Source organism: Phaethon aethereus (assembly GCF_964289735.1).
Source record: "Phaethon aethereus genome assembly, chromosome: 20".
NCBI lineage: Eukaryota > Metazoa > Chordata > Aves > Phaethontiformes > Phaethontidae > Phaethon > Phaethon aethereus.
This window is the reverse complement of record NC_138596.1, coordinates 4,282,120-4,301,565: the sequence shown is the minus strand read 5'-3', so window position 1 is coordinate 4,301,565 and position 19,446 is coordinate 4,282,120. Positions and strand designations below refer to the sequence as shown.

At 56.5% G+C, this 19,446-nt stretch overlaps 1 protein-coding gene across 5 annotated transcripts in view; it reads left to right on the top strand.

The window, feature by feature from the left end:
• Positions 1-236: 236 nt before the first annotated feature.
• The window catches only part of ASTN2 (astrotactin 2), a 358,363-nt gene continuing 339,153 nt past the window's right edge, over positions 237-19,446 (top strand). For all 5 annotated transcript variants that reach the window (XM_082009184.1, XM_082009183.1, XM_082009180.1 and 2 more), the window contains exon 1: positions 237-1,519. In XM_082009184.1, coding sequence (XP_081865310.1) covers positions 1,195-1,519 — 325 coding nt within the window. In that variant the 5' untranslated portion in view covers positions 237-1,194. The remainder of the gene's footprint in view (positions 1,520-19,446) is intronic.

The window sequence follows — 19,446 nt, the reverse complement described above, 5'->3', positions numbered from 1 at the left end:
TTGCTGGATTTCGCGTTCTTTGCCATTCTGCCCTTGTTGTGGTTTTAACATTTGATGACCTAGGTATCTCAGAAGGCTGTTTTGCCTCAATAGGCGTGTGATGAATTGATCTTAATTAGCTTGTGGAAATAATATAAGCCTGAGCATTACGCGTGCTTTGTGAGGGTTTTGACATCTTCTTTTGTATGTACAGCTAAAGTCAGGTAGATTAGCAGTCCCTAGGAAAGAGCTGTCGCGACTCACAGCTTCGTACCTGCCGGAGGCTGCCTCTCCGCGTCGGGGTTAGTCATGCCCAGCCGCGGGCTGGAGCTCTCGCGGCCCTGGGGCTGGGGTTAACCGCGTCCGTTTTGCCGTAGGGACGGGGTTTGCCTCCAAACCCATCCCCATCGTTCCAGCTTCCCCGCTGGAAGAGCCGGCTGGCGCATGAGCCAAAACCGTGGCAGTGGAGCTCACCTGGTCTGTCTTCGAGCACAAACTCCGGTGCGGAGTGCCGCTCCTCAGGCGGCGCCGGGACCCGTGCGACGGGCGGCTACGGGAAGCTGGGAGCGGACCTCAGCACCGGTTATTCCTCTGGCTCCCACGTGAACACCGGCTGTTAAAGACCGGGTCGAAAATCTTTGCTGCCAGTCACCAGTTTGTCCCCTCCAGGCTTGTCACGGCGAGCCATCTTGGTGCGCCCCGCTGCCGGGGGCAGCGGCTCGCACAAGCTCCCGGGAAGCGCGTCTGTGTGCCGCGGCAGCCCGGCCGCCGCCGGAAGGGCGGGGGCAGCCCGCAGGTGCGCGTGGCAACGGGCGGGGCGGGGGGAGACGCGGGAAAGCGGCGAGTCGGGGGCGCAAGGGGAGACGCGCGCAGGGCGGCGGCAGCCCGGCAGCGCAGCGCGGGCGCAGGCCGAGGCGTCCGAGCGGGCGTGGAGCGGACACCCCGGCCCGGGGGGCCGGTGCCGGGGGAGCGGAGGGCCCGCCGCAGGTAGCGGGGGGCCGGGGGAGTTCACGTCGCCCGGGCAGACCGCGCCGGGTCCGTCGGCCGCCGGGGAGCGGCAGAGGGTCCCCGGAACGGCGGGGGGCGGCGGCGGGGCGGACCGGGAGGCGGAGCCGGGCGGCGGCGGCGGGCTGGGGCGGCTCAGTGCGCCCGGCTCCGCTCGCCTCCCCTCCGCTCGCCTCGCCGCGGCTCTCCTGCGCCTGGCTCCGGCCCGGCATGGCCGCTCCGCCGCGCCGCCGCCTCGCCGCCGCGCCGCCCCCGCTGCTGTTGCTGCTGTTGCTGCTGCTGCTGCTGCCGGGGATGTCGGGCGGCGGGCCCGGCGCGGCGGCGTCGCGGGAGCCCCCCGGTCCTTGCCGGGTGAAAACGGTCACGGTGTCTACGCTGCCGGTGCTCCGCGAGAACGATATCAGCTGGAGCGGCGCCCCGCCGCCTGCAGCCGCCGCCGACTCCCGCTTGCTGCTCTTCGTCCGCAGCGAGCTGCCTGGCCGCGTCGCCGTGCAGGACGACCTGGACAACACCGAGCTGCCCTTCTTCACCCTCGGTAGGCGCCCGCCCCGCTCCCCCGGCCGCGTTCCGGCCCGTCCCGCCGGCCCCCCCCCCCCCGCCGCGCAGCTCCGCGGGTCGCGGAGCATCCCGGCGCGGCAGCGGCTCCGCGCCGCCCCCCTGCCGCGCCGGGCATCTCCTTCCCGCTCCCCTTCTCGTGGGCAGCCTGCCTGTGTTTCGGAGCTTCCTCACGCGGCCCTTGCAGCACCCTGGGTTTGGGGTTGGTTGTTGGTTTTTTCCCCCTGCTGGGGAGGGTTTTTTCGGCAGGGCCCGAGGGCTGCTGCCTTTTGTAAGCCCTGGGAGCGAAGCGTCTCCGCTCCGGCTGTAAAGTGATGGGTGCTGCCTCTTGTGCTCCAACTTGACGCTTAGCCCTGGAGGAGGTACCACCGAGCCTGGGAGAACGGGAGAGGCTGTTTTTCCTAAGCCAGAGCCTCATTTTATAAATGCTTCGTCTTAATTCGGGAAGCTCGCTCTTGCTTCACGCACAACTCCGGCGCCTGGCTCTGTGGCGAACGCCTGCAGACTTTCCTCCCAGCTCAGCTCTTGTGGGGAGGGGGATGGGACCAGAAATAATTCTGTTGTCGTACTTTCGTCTTGATGCCTGCTCCTGTTGTCTTAGATGGGGTGCCTGTGCTGCCTCTTGTCACTTTTATCCTTTTCTGTGCCTCAGTCGGCCAGGGGACCCCCCAGGGGAACTGCTGAGAATGCCATATGGGCAGCGTGGTCTTTGCTCTGCCAGGTCACCGAAGGTTTTTTGCCCATCTCTTCCCTGCCCGCTAGGTTCCTTGCTTTTTCAGAATCTGAACCTAGGATAATTTAAGTACCTGCTTAACTTCGGCTTTGAGATACGGCTTGACACCGCTGGGTTGCGACTTCCAGCGCGACGCCCTGCGCGTGCCTGGCGTGTCGAGGTGTGCCCGCGTGCAGGTTGACCTGGTGGGCACCTCGCCGCAATTCCCTTTCCCATAGCTTGTGGAAGTGACCGGCTTTCACTTCACATCAGGGTACCAGAGTAGGGAAACGACTGCCTGTGTCTCCCAGTCCTGTCACTCTAGCTTCTGTGAAGCTTTCTTGTAGCAAGCGCCTGTAATAAATAAATTGATGGTACTTCTTGAGCATGTTGGGTTCTGGCTTTGCAGTGTGACTTCCTTAGACACGGTTGGTCAACCGCAAAAATCCCAAACAAACCAGATACTCTATTTCAAGTAATAAAAGTGAAAAATCAAAGGTTTGATGCAGTAGGAATGACATTTACCTTACTGTGATTAAAAGTAACAAGAAGTTTCGTGGTTCACAGAGTTGAAATTTCAGATTAGAGTACAGTTTATTCAGGGACTGTGTGTGAATTGCGCTGTATCAGAAGGCAAAGAAACCCCTCAGTGTGTAGCTTAGGTAATAGCTCAAGTTGGAGGAGAGAAATTTGTCTTGATAGATTAGAGACGTGATCTTGTATAGCAAATCCTGTTTCTGTGAGTGGCTGCTGGTGAAGAGACCATGTCTTGGGTCTAAAAAACTCTCTTGCGTCTGTGGGATATTCGTTATGCGTGTGCGCTTGAATATGTAGCATGTCTTGTGCAAAACTGTGTTTTTGTTTCTGCCCCTTCAATGGACAAAAGACCCCAAAACCTCCCTTCCTGTTCCCCCGAATCCGCAGGCGTCAGGCGGATAGGAAGATAAATGGAAGCTTTGCACATGGTGGGATGGCTTCATCACTGTCCCGAAATTAATCAGCATGTTGCCTCCAGAGGAGGTAAAACACTTGTCCTTCCCCAAGGTCTAGCTCATGAATTGCTGTGGATGCTCCGATACTTCAAATTTGTTGCATTTCTTCCTGTCTCCTGGTGTGGCAACTGAGTCTCACTGGCAGTTAACTCTTTTTCTGGGTGAGTGCTTTAGAGGATTTCTGCTGGCTTGTTTTTCTACTGCGGGAAGTAATGCTGGAGTTTTCTGTAGTCTCTTTTCCTCACTGCATCGTTTTCTATGTTCATCGGTGGTTGGGAACCTGAGAGCTGCTGCCGCCGCTGCCTCGTAACGGGCTCTTGGAGGTGCAAATCACGTTAGATGTGGGAGGTCAGCCGAATGCCTTTGCAGTGACTCGGGGGCAAGGAGTGCTTTAGAGAGTGCCTTCTCTTTGCTGAAATCTTCGATAGCCCTTGTCGTTAGCTGATTTCTGATGCTTACGTGTATTTCTGTGTCGCTGAACGTACTTAGTGGCTGCCTGGGCCTGAGTGCAGGAGGACAGATAAGAGCCGACGTCCTGCGACATGTTGAAGGCTCCTGAATGCCTTTGAGTGCAGGCTCTTGCTGCTTTCTGGCCTCATTGGGTTAAGACCTCCAAAAGCGCACACCTCAGGACAGCCACCCTGACTGGCATCCTGGAGGGATTTTTGGGAGAGAAGAAAAAAACTAACCCAAAACCATGAAGAGAGCAGAGCTGAGTCCTGGTGCTGGTACTATGGACTCTGGAGAGAAATAAGTTGAGAATAAATTGGGGCCACCTTGTTCTGCAGGGCTCAAAAAGGAAATTTCCAGGCCAGGAAACACGAAATAAAACGCTGCCTTGCTTGGTGCTGTGGCAGGCTGTGGTCTTGGGCTTGCTCAGCAACTCCCGGCTCAGTAAGTCTCCCGAGGCTGGAGTGGTTTCTCTGGTCACCCCTTTGCGTTAAAGGTGGGTGGGGGATCTCTAGCTAAAGGCTGGCAGGTGCCAGAGCCTTGTCTGCAGCAATGTGAGACTTAGAATCGTTCAATCATTTAGGTTGGAAAAGACCTTTAAGATCGTCGAGTCCAACCATAAACCTAACGCTGCCAAGTCCCACTAAACCGTGTCCCTAAGCACCACATCTTCTGCTGGTTCTCGTTAAGGGCAGACCAAGTTAAAACAGGCTGAGGAGATAGATGCTCTGAGTCGGTGGCTGGTATAAAGCACATGCAGTGCTCTGTGTCCCTTTAAGGAGAAGGATTCCTTCTAGGGAGGAAGCAACTTTCTCTGTTCCCTGACAATGTGAGATTTTATTCGCTTAAGTGTGTGAAGCGAGAGCTTTGAGGGTCGTGTCCCTGCCTGCCGGAGAAGCCTGGTCTGCAGGAGCTGCTGCACGACGGAGATGAACGGAGAAAGCAGCACTATGAAATCCTCAGGCAGCTGACCCCTGGCCCCTTGGCAGCCTTGCACCAGCAGCAGCCGCTTGCTCGCCCGCGCGAGCCGTGGGTCGCGAGTGGTGCGCGGGGAGCGCGCGGGAGCTCGCTGGAGGGTGGTGGGAGCCCGGGGATGCGCGGCCAGCAGCCTCTGCTCTGCCAGGAGCCCTCTCTGCGCTGGCTGCAGGCTGCACGCAGCCTCCTGCAAGCGGCTGGGGAGCCAGGAGGGAATGGTTTTGTCCTGGACCAACAGAGATGGAAAACTTTTTTTTCCTTGCTGCATCCTTCCCGGGGTGCAGCAGGGCAACCTGCCGCCGAAACACCGACCAGCAGCTCGAGTTTTCTCGGCGTCCCTTCTTCAGCGGGCTGTCTCAGTTTCTGTATTTTCTATGCCTCGTTTTATTTTTTCCTCTCTTGAGTTGGAGACGAGGATGTTTGTCCCCCTGCCCCCAGTTACATTACTATAAAATTACCCAGCAAAGCGCAGTGGTGGCAGTAAATGACAAATGTAACTTTGCCACCAGTGCATTATGAATTGCTCTGCATCCCCTTTCCTGAAAAAGCATCCTGCCCTTTCCTTAACCTTGGATACAACTGATGCTTTGCGGTATTTCCCCCCCTCCAATTCTTCTAGTGTTACGCTGGCAAATGGTGCAGCCTATCATTGACTTTATTCTTGTACAATGAGGTCTCTCTAAGGTATGTATCTTGATTTAGTCAGCGGCCATGTGTTCTGTACAATAGCTGCTCCACAAGCAGCGTAGCCTGCTTTGAGTGCAATTCAGGGAATGAAGCAGTTAGCTTCCGAGCTAATTTAGATGAGCTCTGTCTATGTGTGAGCAGATATATATAGAGGAGAGAGAAGGAAAGAGGCAGACAAATTTTTACCACTGCTCTTACCCGGTAGTGGCTTACATAAGAACAGTTTACTACACACTTCTCATAAATGGCTTTAATGGATGCTGTTTGACGGGCGTCTGCAGTGCTACAAGGTGCTTTGTTTTGGTGGTTGTCAGAAAAGCTGCTCGTGCATCTACGTTACCAGTGTCCCACCGTGGCCCCTGTGCATGGCTGAAGATATCCCCTCTTCTCAAAGCTGTGCAGCTCCTCCATCTCCTCAGCAGTTCGCTGCCACTCCTTTTATCTTCTTCCTTAACTTTTCCTGAAGCCATCTTAAAACTTGAACTTCTTCTCCTCTTTAGGGTAAGAACGCATTAAAATAAGGGAGAGTGCTTAGTTCCTGCAGATTGAATTTACTGCTTTTTCTGCAAATGCTTGAGCAGGGTTTTGCCGCTCTTGCTGTTGTCAACGACTCCCGTTGTCGCAGAGCGGGGTGGCGAGGCTGGAGGGTTTCCTGGGGAGCGCGGGTGCGACTGAAGCTCTCTGAGGCCGCTGTTCAGAAGCGACGTTCCCTGCTTTGAGTTGGCCTGTGAGGTGTGGAGCAGCATCGTGCGGGTTGGCAGAGGGGGAGCGTGCCCGGCGTGAGACCCTGCTCGTCGAGGCACGGCATCGAAGAGCCGGGTTGTCTGTACAGAGCAAAGCCGATGAGCGAAGTTTGGTTTCAACACCTCCCTTTTCTGTTAACTGCCTCCTGCTAGACTTGAAGAGCTGCGCTGCATATCTGGCCAGAGGTTTGGTTCATCAAGTGTTCTTTTTTTTTTTTTAATTTGTTTTTCTTTTCCTGGCTGTTCACAAGGCAGTCCAAGAGGTAAAGAGTCACATCTTCCACCAGGCAAGTGGAAGGACCCAAAAAGCCTCAGCGAGGTGCTACAGTGGGGATGAGATGTGTCTCCTTGGGGTAGGGACTGGGGGGGATGTAGACCCGAGGGCAGGGGTTGCTTCCCCTCCCCTTCATGCCTGTCCACAGCTCTGCATGGCCGTGGGGTCTGGGCCGGGTCCCTGGTGGTGGGGGCTGCTTTGGGGAAGGTGTAGGAGAGGGGGAAAACCTGCTGGTAGCAATTTCCTCCCCTCCTCGTATGAAGCTATGGGATTACTTAAGCTTTCCAGGCCATTGGGTCCTTGTAGTTGGAAAGGGAAGGAAGAAGAGCCCAGCTCGGGGTACGGCTGTACTGGTGGAGTGGGTCGAGATCTGCCCGCTGTGGCCGCAGGAGAGGCGAGTTCTGTAACAGCCAGAAAAGCTGTAGGCACAAAATGCCCGTGAAAATGCGTCAGTCCTCTGATGACCGCTTCCCTCCCCAACGGCAAGGTTGAACGTGGCTTGTCCAGCATGGTGGGATGTGGACTTGCAGGGATTTTGCTTCATCTTGGGTATTTTCTGGGGTGAAAATCCCACTTTAAACTGTGAACCTGTAACTGAGTGGCAGGCTGTACTCGGGGAGTTGCTGCTTTCCATGAGTACCCACGTTGACCAGCTAGTGGCAACAGAAGATTAACTATAGAGAGAGGAGCCGGTTTTCTGCAGCTGAACCGTCAGGCTGGAGTAGTGGGAGGAGGCTGACGGCTGGGGATCCCCTCTGCTCCCCCCTTCCTCCCATGTGATGGCAGACGGGTTTTCCATGATGTCGGTGTGCCAGAGATCTTTACTGCTCTTTTGCTGGAGGAAAAAGATGTGCTTTTCTTCAGAATTAGATGGGGAGCTTGCGTTTTTCCTTGCAGGTTTGGGAGGTGAGCGGCCTCCGAGTGCCACCACGCAGGTGGACGTTACGTCTAAAACGTGCTGCCTTTTCCTTTCTCAGCCCTAGAAGTGCGAACCCCGGCTGTGTGACGGACAAGCCTGCGCGCTGCCCCGGTGATACAGTGCTGACGTGCAGCGTTGGCTGGCTGCGAAACCGGGCTGAGCCCTGGGGCTTTCCTGGTGTAGCAGGAGTTCAGGTGTGGGACTGGCAGGGACAGGAGGAGAACAGATTGGTGCCACTTGTGGGAACGATGAGGTATTGATCTTATGCTACCTTGACATACACGTTAGCTGTTGCAGGTGGCTTGAGAAACACCTACCATCACACCAAAATGCCTTGTAGAGTGTGGGGGTAGGCTGGGATTGGAGACTGAAAGGAGAAGTGAAGAAAATAAAAAAGCCTTGACTGAAGCCTTTCATCATCTGTGATGCCCACAGTGCAGCTCGTGTCGGGAGTGTCTTCCTCCAGTTGCAACCATCTGAAATGGGGAATGATGAGCCTCAGCCGCTCTTCCCTTGCTGCCCCCGGTCCTGCCCTGTCGCTACCTGTGGGGTGGGTGACGGCATCGAGCAGAGCTTAACCAGCTTAAGAAATGGTGCCACTTAAAAGAATTGAATGCTTGTGCTGCTGCTCGGGTCTCGGCTAATGTGGTTAAGGTTTCCAGTGTCCAGACAGTATGGAGACACTTAATGGTATTGAAGGAGCAGAACGGCATGCAGAGGGGACGAGCAGTGATCTTGGCTGCCTGCATCTGCACTGGCTGGGTGAGGCTTCCTGGGTGTCTCCTGGGAAGGAGGCAGGTGGGGGGAAAAAAAAATCGCAGAAGAAATTATTTTGGCCCAGCAACCCCTTTGGGTGCCTCCCCAACATGCCACGCAAGCAGCGCTGCTCCTGAATGCATCCAGCGTGCGCATCCCGCTGTGGTCGGGGAGGAAGGAAGGATTCCTTGCAGGAGGAGATTGGGCTGCCGCTGCCTGCGAGAAGATGGGGCGGATAAGATTAGGAGCCAGGGCTCTGCCTGTGGGCAGAGGCGGCTGGTGGGGAGGACAACAGAAGTACGAGTTCCCCTCTGTTTCCTCATTATCTGTTCCCCACCAGCCTTGCACCGCTCCCTCTGTGCTGCCACGTCTCCATCTCCCTGCAAGACAAAGTCTGTGTGAAACCGCGCCTGGCTTTGAAAGCAGCAGCGAAAGGGGAGAAATTTTCCATTAGCAGCATCAGCAGTAAAAGAGATTTTTTCCCAGTCACCTGGTAACTGCCGTGTTTAGGGAGATGACTGAGCTGATGGTGTTGCTCCCAGGCATGTGCATGGGAGCGATCCTGTTCAGACGGGGAGGCAAGGGCCGGCGTGGACGGCCGCACGCACGGAGCTGAGCTGGTAAAGGTTAGCGCTGCGTCTCTCCGCGGGGAGAGGAGAGCGGCTGCGCTGGAGAGGGGCCCCGCTGGGCCTAGCGCCTTGCACGCACCGTCCTCTGCCCTTCTAACGAAGCACGAATTGCATCGCCAGCCGCACAGGGAGCTGCAGCGGGGGGAGCGGAGCACGGCTCCCCAGGGCCGGGCGCTTGCCCGTCCTCGAGTGGTGGGGGGAACGCCTCCCCTTTGGGGCCAGGCTGGTTATTTCAGTGCCCAATACCTTTCTTTCCCCAGGTCTGATATGTCTACGGAGGGGTGCTGCCCTGGCTGCAGAGACCCTAACTGGGGCTGTGAACCCCCCCTTCCGAAAGCTTGTGGCCCTGGGACCACAGAACTGGGCTGCAGGGTCTGGAGACCCCAGGTTTGCTCCCAGCCCCACTGCTGGCCGTGAGCATCCTCGCGAGAGCTCGGCTGTGCTGCTACCTTTGAGGCTTTGGTTCATTTTCCTTTTTTCCCTCCCCTATATCAATTTGGGGGGCAGGGGGGTGGCCTCGCCTGCGGCCGGAGCCCTGCCCTGGTGCCGCTGTGCGAGCTGGGCTCCCCGGCCAGCCCCCAGGGCTGCTGGCTGCCGAGGCGCTCGCCTAACGTGAGCTGGCGTCGCAGAGCGTGCCTGCGGCTGCCGCAGTCACCGCCGTGTCTGTCCCAAGGCCGTTCACAGCCTCTGTCCTTCCCTTGCTGCTCTTTCTGATTCTCGAGCGATTGGCTGCAAGGAGCGCAGCGCATCCCTAAAACATGGGATCAAGTGATGGAGAATAGGAGTTGGCAATGGCATGGGAATTTTTTTGATTGTTTGTTTGCCTCTAGCCAACTGCTCAGTCACATCGGCTTCTTGAAGCACCGCTCCCGTGTCAGCAGCGTGCCGTGACGGCAGCCGCGGGGCAGTTTGTGTGCGGGAGCAGGGAGGAGGGCTGGAGCGGGGCGTGCAGGGCTTGCTGCTTGCCCGCCCCAGCCAGGGAGCGTCGGGGCTGTGTGCTGGGGCTGAGAAGCCTCTATCTCTGCTCACGCTTGCCCTGTTGCTATCGCTCCTGCTGCCGGAGGGTCTGACGGGAGCTGGGGTAAAAGCTGCTGCTGCTGACTTAATTAATTACTCATGCAGCAGCCACTCGGAGCGAGATCTGCTCTCTGGGGCAGTTTCCCACTTGGATGGCCTTCCCGGGGCGAAGGAGCTCCCACGGCAGATGCTGACAGTTGTTCCTGCTTCAGTCGCGGTCGCTCAGCGCTGCCTTGCACAGGCTGCTCTGCAGGGACGAGGGAGATGGAAAACCCTTCACCTTGGCTTGCTGGGTCTGAGCAGTCGCCTGTGTGGCAGGTTGAGCATGGGTGGTGGCCCTGGAGAGCTTTGGGGCTTGTTGGGACATCCTGATGCGTCCCTTTTCCTTCTATCCCCATCACACTTCTTTCTTGTCTTTTGTATCTCTCATCTGTTTAAATTAGAGGGGTTTAATTTCTTTTTCCTGCCCTGTAATGTGCCCAGGGAGTTCCTCCCTGAAAACCTTCTTGTTGGCATCATGCTCCTTGTTCCTCTACCTCTAATGTCTTAGGAAATCTGGACAGAGAGAGATGCCCAGGAGGAGTGAGGTGCTGGGAAGGCCATCCAAAAGGGGGATGCACATTCCCCTCCCTCCCCTCTTCTGTGCCATCCAAACCGGGCAGCCCATGGTCAAGCTGTGTCCAAAGACTCATTCGTAGCATTTCAAGCATCAATTAAGTTTCAAAAAAAATTAGAAACCGTTTCCTTCTCTCCCTCCCAGGAGCAGACAGGAGTTTGCAGGAGAGACAGCCTGAGCCAAGGCAGCTTGCTGGGGTTTACCTCCGTGTGCCTGGGGATTTTGCTGGTTCAGACTCTGGTGTGGCTTGGGATCCCCCAGCCCCAGGGCAAACATCCTCCATCATCTTCCTGCTCAGAGGAGGTGCTCGAGGTGGGCAGCTCGGCATCTCCCAGGGGCTGCCAGTGTTGGGTACCACTTGATGAAGGTGGGCTCAACTCATGGGAGCCTCCTGGCCCTTCCCAGTGCTGCCCTGTGGGGCAGGAGGCTCTGCGGTAGGTCCAGCCGAAGAGGCGGGATGCCACAGAGGAGCTGATCACAGCAGTGGCATTTTGGGGACCTGACAGGTATGCTTGGGAGTGAAACATGTTGCAGGCTGAAGGCTCATCCAGCAGCGATGACGTTGGCCTTGTCTATGCAGGCAGGTCCTCGCCTGCTGGTGCTAGAAGGGCGCTGTCTGCTCCATCTACCGCGTTCACATCAGGGGCTCCAGCATTTTTCATCCCCCGCAGAGCGGCGGGAGGGCTGCAGGGCTGCATTCGTCACCTGAGGAGCCCCTGGGCTTCGGCTGAACTTTGTGTTCTAGCAATAAAACCGTGCTAGGAAACGCATGCTGTTACAAAGCCCGTGGATATAACACATCCGTATCATACTGTACCTTTCATCTTGAAGGATTCCCAAGGAGCTTTACAAACTCGGCGCGCTGCAGCCTGCCAGGGTGACTGAACGCTATCAGTAGAGGCTGCAGTCTGATCTCTGCGGTAGCGCGTTCCCCCCGCTTCCCCTCGCAGGGGGGACTTTATGAAGTCTGATCTCGGACTAGTGCTGCGCCAGGTGTTTTCCTCTAAGCCCGAGCTTCTCGGGAGAAAAAGGAAAACCATGTAGCTGTTTGTTATGCAAAACCAGCCAAGAAATATTCTTCCTGGGGCAGTAGGAGTGGGTGGGAATTACTTTCGCGCAGCTTCAACAGCTTTGGATCTTGGTAGAAAAAGCATTCGCAGGGGAACTGTTAGCTCCGTGCAGCCCCAAGAAAGTGGGTAATAAAGCTTGAGCACTTGAGAAATTGCATCTGGGCGTAAGCAGGGAGGGAGCGTTCAGCTGATGGGCATGGGGGCTGCTGCTGGGGCAGCCCACGGCGGGGAGTCTGTAAACGTCTGCCTGCAATACTTGGTGTGCAGGTCTCTTTGTCAGCCAGTGTCCCCTTCTGTCCCTGCAGAGACAGCCCCTGGGCCAGCTGCTGCTGCTGTCCGTGTGCTGCAGCCTTTGGCCACGTCTGGGCGGCCGCTGCCTCCCACCGCCCGCGGGGTGGGAGCCGGGAAGGGCAGCGGAGCCCTCTGCCGCGGTCACCCTTGGTGGGCTCCAGCTCCGGTTGGGTTTGTTTTTGTCTGCCTCCGGCTTACCTGGGGCCGTGGGAGGCGTCTGAAGCTGCTGTCGATGGTGGCAGAGCCTAAAAATCAAAACTGAAAGTGGGGTAAGGGGCACTAAACAAAGCTGTCATCAGAGGCATATGCTCGAAGAGCGGAGGTTAGCTCGAGTCTATTTTCGTTTGGGGTGGTACACACTTAGCCTGTTTCGTTTAGCGGTTTGTTTATGGGATGTATTTTCCCATCCTGTGTAGCTCCTCAAATGTATGCTATAAACAAACTGTAAAATCAAAAGCAGCCTTTACTTGTTCCCGTTAAATGCACCCTGGTGCGCCGGAGATCCGGGGTGCGCAGTGCTTGCAGGGCTGAGGTGCCTGCCAGCCTGAGGCTCTCGATTAAGGAGGAGACAACACACCAACGAGGGAGGTTATTTTGTAATGTTAACGTATGGGAATTGCTGTGGGTGCTCCTGGGATGGAGCGGGGACACCTCAAAAGCATGCCAGCCTTTTTGTCCACTTGCTCTTGCTTTGGAGGCTCCCAGCCTTCTCATGCCCATCCCCGAGGAGCGCAAGTGTTGCCATCTGCAGCTCCTTTAGCTTCTCCTCCTTCCCCAGACCCCATGGACATGGTTCCTCAGGCCACCAGGAATGGGACGTGGTGTTGCCAGCGTAGCTCATGGATCCTGGCTACTAAGAGCCTTGAGTATCGACCGAATTTCAAAAAGGCAGTAGGGGTTTCTGGTCGTTCTTACTGTAGTTGTTGTGGTTGCATGCCTTGTACTGGATCAACAGCTACGCTTTTCTCGCTTTAATTTTTCTGAGCATGATCAGAGGGGCTAGAAATGTATTTAATTAAACAGCAACAGCCTTGCCTTTTAACACAATTCAAGAAACCGGAGCTGCTTGAAGACTCCATTACATTGCTTTCCACCTTAGCGCATCCCAGGGCTTGCTGTTTCCTCCTCTTCTGTTCTTTGCTCTCCCCAGACAAGCCAGCACAGTTGTCCTTACTCCGTTCCCGGCTTCTCCTGCGCCGGAGGAGGACGTCCATTATCTGGTGGCACGGCAGCTGGGAGGGAGGTCGGGGACGCTGCCTGTAGGGGCTGCTCGTAGCCAGCTTGGGGTCTCGCCGGAGCAGCAGTTTGCACGACAGACACGCTGCTCCTCGTTGTACTCGATTCCATTCTGCTTTTGTAGCAGCCGCCTGTGCGGCTTAGCTGACAAGCTGTTCCTCAACGTGCCGCGGCGCAGCGGCGTGCAGGAACAGGGATGGGAGTTGGGAGTTGGGTAGGACGGGAGCTCCGTGAGCTGGAGGTGCGGGGATGCTGCCGGCCTCTGCACCCCAGCAGCCCCAGGAGCGTGCGTGCTGCCCAAAATCCTGCGTGCTGGGGAAGGTTTTTTCTGCTGCCCAGGCTCGCTTTAAAGACTGTTGTAAAACCTTTTCCCTCCTTGCCGATGAAGGGTTTTACAGCATCTTGCAATGAGCCACTTAAACGCATAACGGGAGAAAAAAAATCGTGTTTGCAGCACTCCTCCCAGCTGAGCCTGCGCCGGGCTGAGATGCAGGGTGTTTGCAGGGGATGCTGAAGAAAGTTGAGCCTTGTGAGAGCCTTCCCTTTGCGGAACAACGCGTCGGTGTTTCTTCTGTGGCATCTCCCCGCTGCATCGCTTCTCTAAAACCACGTTCCCGGCCGATTTAGGTTGTGCCCCGAGTCATGTAAACCAGGTGTTTTAGTAGACCTTGGTCTCCAAAGCCTCTCTCCAGCAAGAATGGTACAAATCTGTCTGCGGATACCTGGCACACGTCTGCTGCTGTCACCCCCCGGGAAGGGTGTCCCAAATCGCCGCGTGTCCTGCAGCCTCTCTCTGCGGGGAGCCAGTGTGGGGCGGCAGCTCCCCGTCCCTGCTAGCGGAGGGGTTTGGGCTGGGAGGGGAGGTGACCCTTTTGCCCTGGCTGTGGCACAAAAGGCAAGGGTTTTCTGTGGGGCTGCAGTTTTTAATCACTGCTTGTTCCGATCGTCTCTCTACAAAACTGTTGTGAAGGCACCCAAGGGCAAATCAGCAGGTGTTGATACTCTTCTCTTTTTGCTGTTGTTGGGTGGGGGAAGAATTTAGATTCAAAAAAAGCTGCTTGAAATGGTGCTTCTTGCCTCGGCTGCGGCAGCTGGAGGGCAGGTGGGACCTGGGCGAGAGGAGGGGTGCTCTGGACCTGGCTGGGGAACAAGCTGCAGCTTTAATTTGGCTGGTAGTGGCCGTGCAGTGTTTCCCTGGTCTTCTCCATGTGCTTGTTCTTCCAACTCTATGCAAATATTTGCAGCGGTTAGGGAGCTGCCCGGGGAGATTTTTATGCCGGGCATGAACTGCGTTAGAGGGAAAGGTTGGACCAGGAGAATGGTCTTATGGTGGGCACCAAGATCCACCCCACCTAGCAGCCTCTGCTCTGGTGGCCAGAAGAAGGTGAGGACCAGGGCATGGGTCCCTGGCGCATCCCATGGAGGTTTGCTCCTGCATTCCCGTGGGATGCTTGGGTGCACGTAGCTGCAGTAAGCGTCTGTGTGTCCTGACCGAGCTGAAAGGGTCCCACAGCAGCTCCCGAAGGGTTCCTGCATCTCCATAACGTTGGCCTCTCTGGAAAGTCGCTCTGTGGATGGGGCTGGTGCGTTGCACCGAGCACAGATGGGCTGTGGTGAGGGAAGAGGGAGGTTTTCCTTTGAGGTCCCATGGACATGCCGAGTGCTGACCAGGGGCCGGTGCGGAGGGAGGGATGCTTCTGTTAATTAGCACTAGATGAAAGGAAAACTTGTCTTTATTCAAAGAGCGGCTTGTTCCAGTTTCGTCGCAGCCCCTCAGTTCTGAGCTTTAAAGTTCAGCGTATGTGTGAACAATAAGTTTGGAAAGATGTTTTGAAGCCAAAATTGCAGCATTGTTATGAAAATGCTGAAGGGGAGTTGTGACACTGTTTTGAAGATGAAAGTATTTTTACAATCTTAAACTGACACATTTAAAAAAAAAAAAAAAAACGATGAAGTTTGCATGAAAGGCAGCTCTTGACAAGACTTTCCCAGGCCAGAATCAAACGTGACCAACCCTGAAGATCAGTGAAGGTGGTTTGAGGTGCTGCTGGCTTTGGCTGTCGTGTAGGTGACCCTGCGTCCAGCGTGGTGAAGCGGGTGGCTCCTGCTGGTGTTGCTGGTATGTGCTGGGCAGGGTGAGCCTGGCTCAGCCCCGGTCAGAGGGAGCGGTGGGTGCCCCCAGCCCCGCTGGGTGCTTGCTTTTCTCCAGGCAGCCGATGGAGCAGCAGGAGGAGGGCGTGAGATGAGGCATCGATGGCGCATGGACAGGCGCTGGTCCCTCCGCTGCCTGAGCGATGCCCTCGCCACTTCTGACCCAGCCGCGCTCGCTGCTGTTGGAGTTGGTCTGAAAACAGAGTTTTCACAGCCGTGGAGCAAACATCGGCGTAATGGGTTAGCTGAGCAGATGAGGAGCCAGGGGGGATGCCGGAGCTGGCCGTCTCCGGCACCGGCTCTGGGTGCTCCTGCTCCTCGTCCACTCCCCGGGGTGTGTTGGTTCATGCCGTTTCGGCTCACCCGCCGGCAGCAGGGAAGCTGGGCTGGCGGGCAGAGGCCGGCCGTGAAACACCAGTATCGGGAGGGGGGTCTGGGGACTTCCAGCACCTTGGGCTCCTTCACAGCCTCTCCCAGCGGCTGGCTCCCCATCCCCGTGTTGCTTTTGAGTTTGAGCTGCGGTCCCGTGGCCCAGCCCAGCTGCTCGTCCGTTGCCTCCTGCGCCCCACGAAGCGGTAGCCCGCAAGGAGGTGTCCGGGGCATCTGACGGGGCTGCGCCAAGCGACCTCCCCTTTGCCAGCGGCCTGCAGCCCCTCTCGGCCGGGACGGCAAAGACATCCTTGGTCGCTCACTGAGAGCCTTCCCTTGGGGTTTTCTTTTCTGTGGCCACCCCAATGCGCTGGCTTGTGATGGCTATTTTTAATTCCCATTAAGCTCTAGTTTCCATTGCTCCCTCTCAGATACCCAGGGGCCTCTGAGCACCTGCCCTATAATTAAAAGCAATCTATTACGATGTCTGAGGAGACTGTGCGACTTACAGGGCCACGAGCCCTGGTCTGCTGCAGAAGAGCTGTCAGGCAGTTCCTTCATTAGAAAATAGACACCCAAAATTTCTTTTCCGCCCCCAACTTTGTCTTCCTGCCAGCCCTGGATTCCAGATTTATTTAAGGGTCTTTTCTTTTGGGCTCGGGTGGGTGTGGAGCATGTATTTTTTGCCATGTGAGTCTGACAGGCCCTTGGGGAGGATGAGTGGGTGTCGTGAAGCGTTAGGGAGAAACTTGGCAAGCGTTTCAGCTCCAGGGATCTCTTTGCATTTTTGGCTGCATCTGCTTTTTTTATCCTACTGCTCTTAAACTTTTCTGAGCCAGCAAAGTCACACCCCAGCGGCACTGCCGTCCAGGATTAACGCTGCTCCCGTTCCTCGAAGGCCTGGCCGTGGAGACTGGATGGTTTTTGTGGTTTCTCCCAAGGATGCCAGCTGCAGGGTGGGACAGTCCCGGGTCCCTCTGCCCAGTGCTCCCGATCTGAGTGTAACCAAGGTGGGGATGGTCTTGCCTTCCCTCCCTCATGGAGGAGGGTCCTGCGCGCTTGGAGCTGGGGTGGAGACGGGCAGGAAGGTGCTCAGAGCTGGCCGCACAGAGGGGCAGCCGTCTGTGGGACGTGCGTGCCAGGCTTGGGTGTTGCCCGAAAGGAGGAGAGGCTCTCCTGAGCGTCTTCGAGGTGCTGTATTTCTTGTTGTGTCTTGTTCCACGCTCCCAGCTTTGTTCCTGGCCTCGTATATGGGATTTGGGGTCTGGTTTCAGGAGGTGAAAGCGACCTCTTAGCTGTGTTGAGGCGGGGGGGGAAGAGCTTCCCTCCATGATCTTTACTGTACTGCAGTTAAAGGAAGCGTGCATGAGCGTGGGGATTCATCTGGTGGAAAATACAGGGCTTTTGAGTCATTTTGGGATTGTCATCTTGGCCTTGCTGCTGACTCATGACGTGGCCTTGACCAAGGGAGCGCACCTCCCTGTACCTCTTCCTTACCCGCCCTTTGCAAGGGCCTGGGCGGGCTCCCTGTTTGCATTCCCGAGGCGGTGTGAAACTCCTGCGTGGCGGCTGCGCGGGCGGTGGAAGGAGGGACCCTCCCGGCTCCTTCCCCGCTACCCTGCCTGCCGGCTGATGGCGCAGAGAGGGCCGAGGAAAGGAGACCAGTGGAAGAAATGGGTGGGTGGAGGAGTGGCAAGCGGACTCGGCAGACCGGGATCCACGGCTTCTCCGAGCCGGGGCAGCTGCGGCCCAGCGCGCTCCTCTAGCCGGCGGCTCTCCCTGCGGCCGGGCAGCGGCGGAGCAGGCTGCGGCCGTCGAGTCCCACGGCTGTAACACGCTGTCCCATTAGGAGTCGGGGTTTCCTCTCTGCCCTAGCGTGCTAGGAACGCCCTGCACGGGTGGCCGTTCCCCTCCCCTCCGCCGCGTGCGCGCGCGTCTCCTGGCCTCTGCGAGAGTGACGGCTTCTCCAGTTCGGCAGCCGAGGAGGTAACCTTAGCAACTCCACGCTGGTGCTGGGGACCATCTCCAGCTGCCCTTGGAGATGGAGTCTGGTGTTCAAATGGCCTCTCGCGAGGACAAGAGCTCGGGCTGCCTGCACACCCGTCCTCCCTCCCTGACACCGCTGTGCGTGGCTGGTGCCGTGCAAAGCAAGAGCCGCCGCGGGAGGAGGCACCTATGTCCCACCGCTGCTTGCTGTCTTCTTGCCGGAGGCTGTTTGCGAGCACAGCGGGGTCCGTGCGTGCTGCAAAAGGACCAGCCGTGTCCTGTGCCCTGGGAGCCTGTGCCTCGCCGTCCTCGCCGTCCCTCCGTCCTCGCCGTCCCTCCGTCCTCGCTGTCCCTCCGTCCTCGCCGTCCCGGCTGAGGTGGCGGCTGCAGCGCTGAGCACTGCCTTAAAATCTGAATGCACCTCCTGCCCTGGGGGCTGGAAGGGGCCTTGGCTACTTGAAACAGTGCTCGGAAATACTTTTTTATAGCAGCTGGGAGCGAGCCAGGGCGAAAATGAGCTGAGGCCGCTGAAGGGAGATAAGCTGAGACGTAAACTGTGATTTTCTGCCCTGTGAGCCCTATGCATGGATTTCATCTTTTAATGGAAGTGCAGTAAATAAAAACCATTTTCACAATAAGCTGAGCAACAGGTCATAAGCGTCTGAGCCACTGAAATTGATAGAAGCGAGCTAAGCGTAACAAATCTCCCAAAATTGCACCAGACTCCACTTGTATCTAGTCCCTTCCTGCATCTCACCAATTACAGCAAATGGCAATTATTTCTGAGCCAGAGCTTTCTCTGAATAAAACCTCAGTCAAACTGCAGATGCTTTATCTTCTTTTCAAATAGATTTGTACCGGAGGAAAAACCCCACTGGGGAGAAATCCCATTTGAAGGGGCTTTCCCTAGCAGTGTTTGCAGGGAGAGGAGATGCTGGACACGCATGGAGGTGTAAATTTGACCGATCCGTAGTTTGCTGGCTCTGCCTGAGAGGGGGATGCAGGGAGACGCCAAGCGCGTTCCCTTTCAGGTGTCGCTTGTGTTTTCGTTGGGATGGAGCGTGGGCTGGGGATGTGCTGGTGCCAGCCGTCACGGTGTGACCCGCTTGCTGCTGGGACGCTCCTGTGGAGCATTGTTTTTTTTCCCCCTTCTCTCTTCCAGTTAGATCCAGTAAGTGCCTGTCTTTTTCCCGTCTCCATCTCAGGGCTCTGCGCTGGTACCCAGCGACGCCTCTGGGGTATAAAGCAGACTCTCAAGTCCACGCTCAGAGTAAGTGCTAACACTTTTGTCCCATATAACCTCTATGCTTTTTTTAGAAACATCTCTGCCGCAGAGCCTTGGGGATGCACCTGCAGCAAGGATAGCGCGTGGGGTGGAATTTCCTCGTCTCTATCAGTTTGTCCGATTTCAGGGGGTTACCTGGGAATTTATTTGAATTTATTTGCAAGCGCTTTTAAAGAGGCACTCATTTTACATATGGAGATGTGGCACCACTGGTTTTACCTGCTCGCCGTCCAGTCCAAAGTGAAATAGCCTGGTCTTCACCGTTGCTTCTGGGGTCACGGTGTTTGAGCAAGACGTCCCCAGTGCCGTACAGACCGTAGGGCTCACGGAGGAGGGTTGTGCAGGTGGCTGTCAGCGTGTGTACAGTTGTTCCTTGGCTGAATGGCTGTGCCGAGGCATGAGGCATCTCAGCCCTGATGTTTTTCTGTACGTAGGAGTGAAGCGCGTTGCTTGGGATTTGCTGGAAGCGTGCTCCTGCTGTTAGATGCTGCTAGAGATGCTGACGAAGAAGTGCCACAAGATAGCGGGTGTATGAAGCTCAACTGGCTTTCTGATTGATGTCATTAGTGCTCCCTACTGAAAAATCCCTGGGAAGCTGGACATTTTCTGTCTCTGGATTTCTCCAGAAGTTTTAGCTGAACAGCTTCTCGTTAGGTGCATAGAGGCTGCTAATGTGGCACCCTCCTGGGTCTCTGAAAAAAAATTGCAAGGTCTTAAATCGCCCAAGGACTGATTTGTCTCTCGTGGTG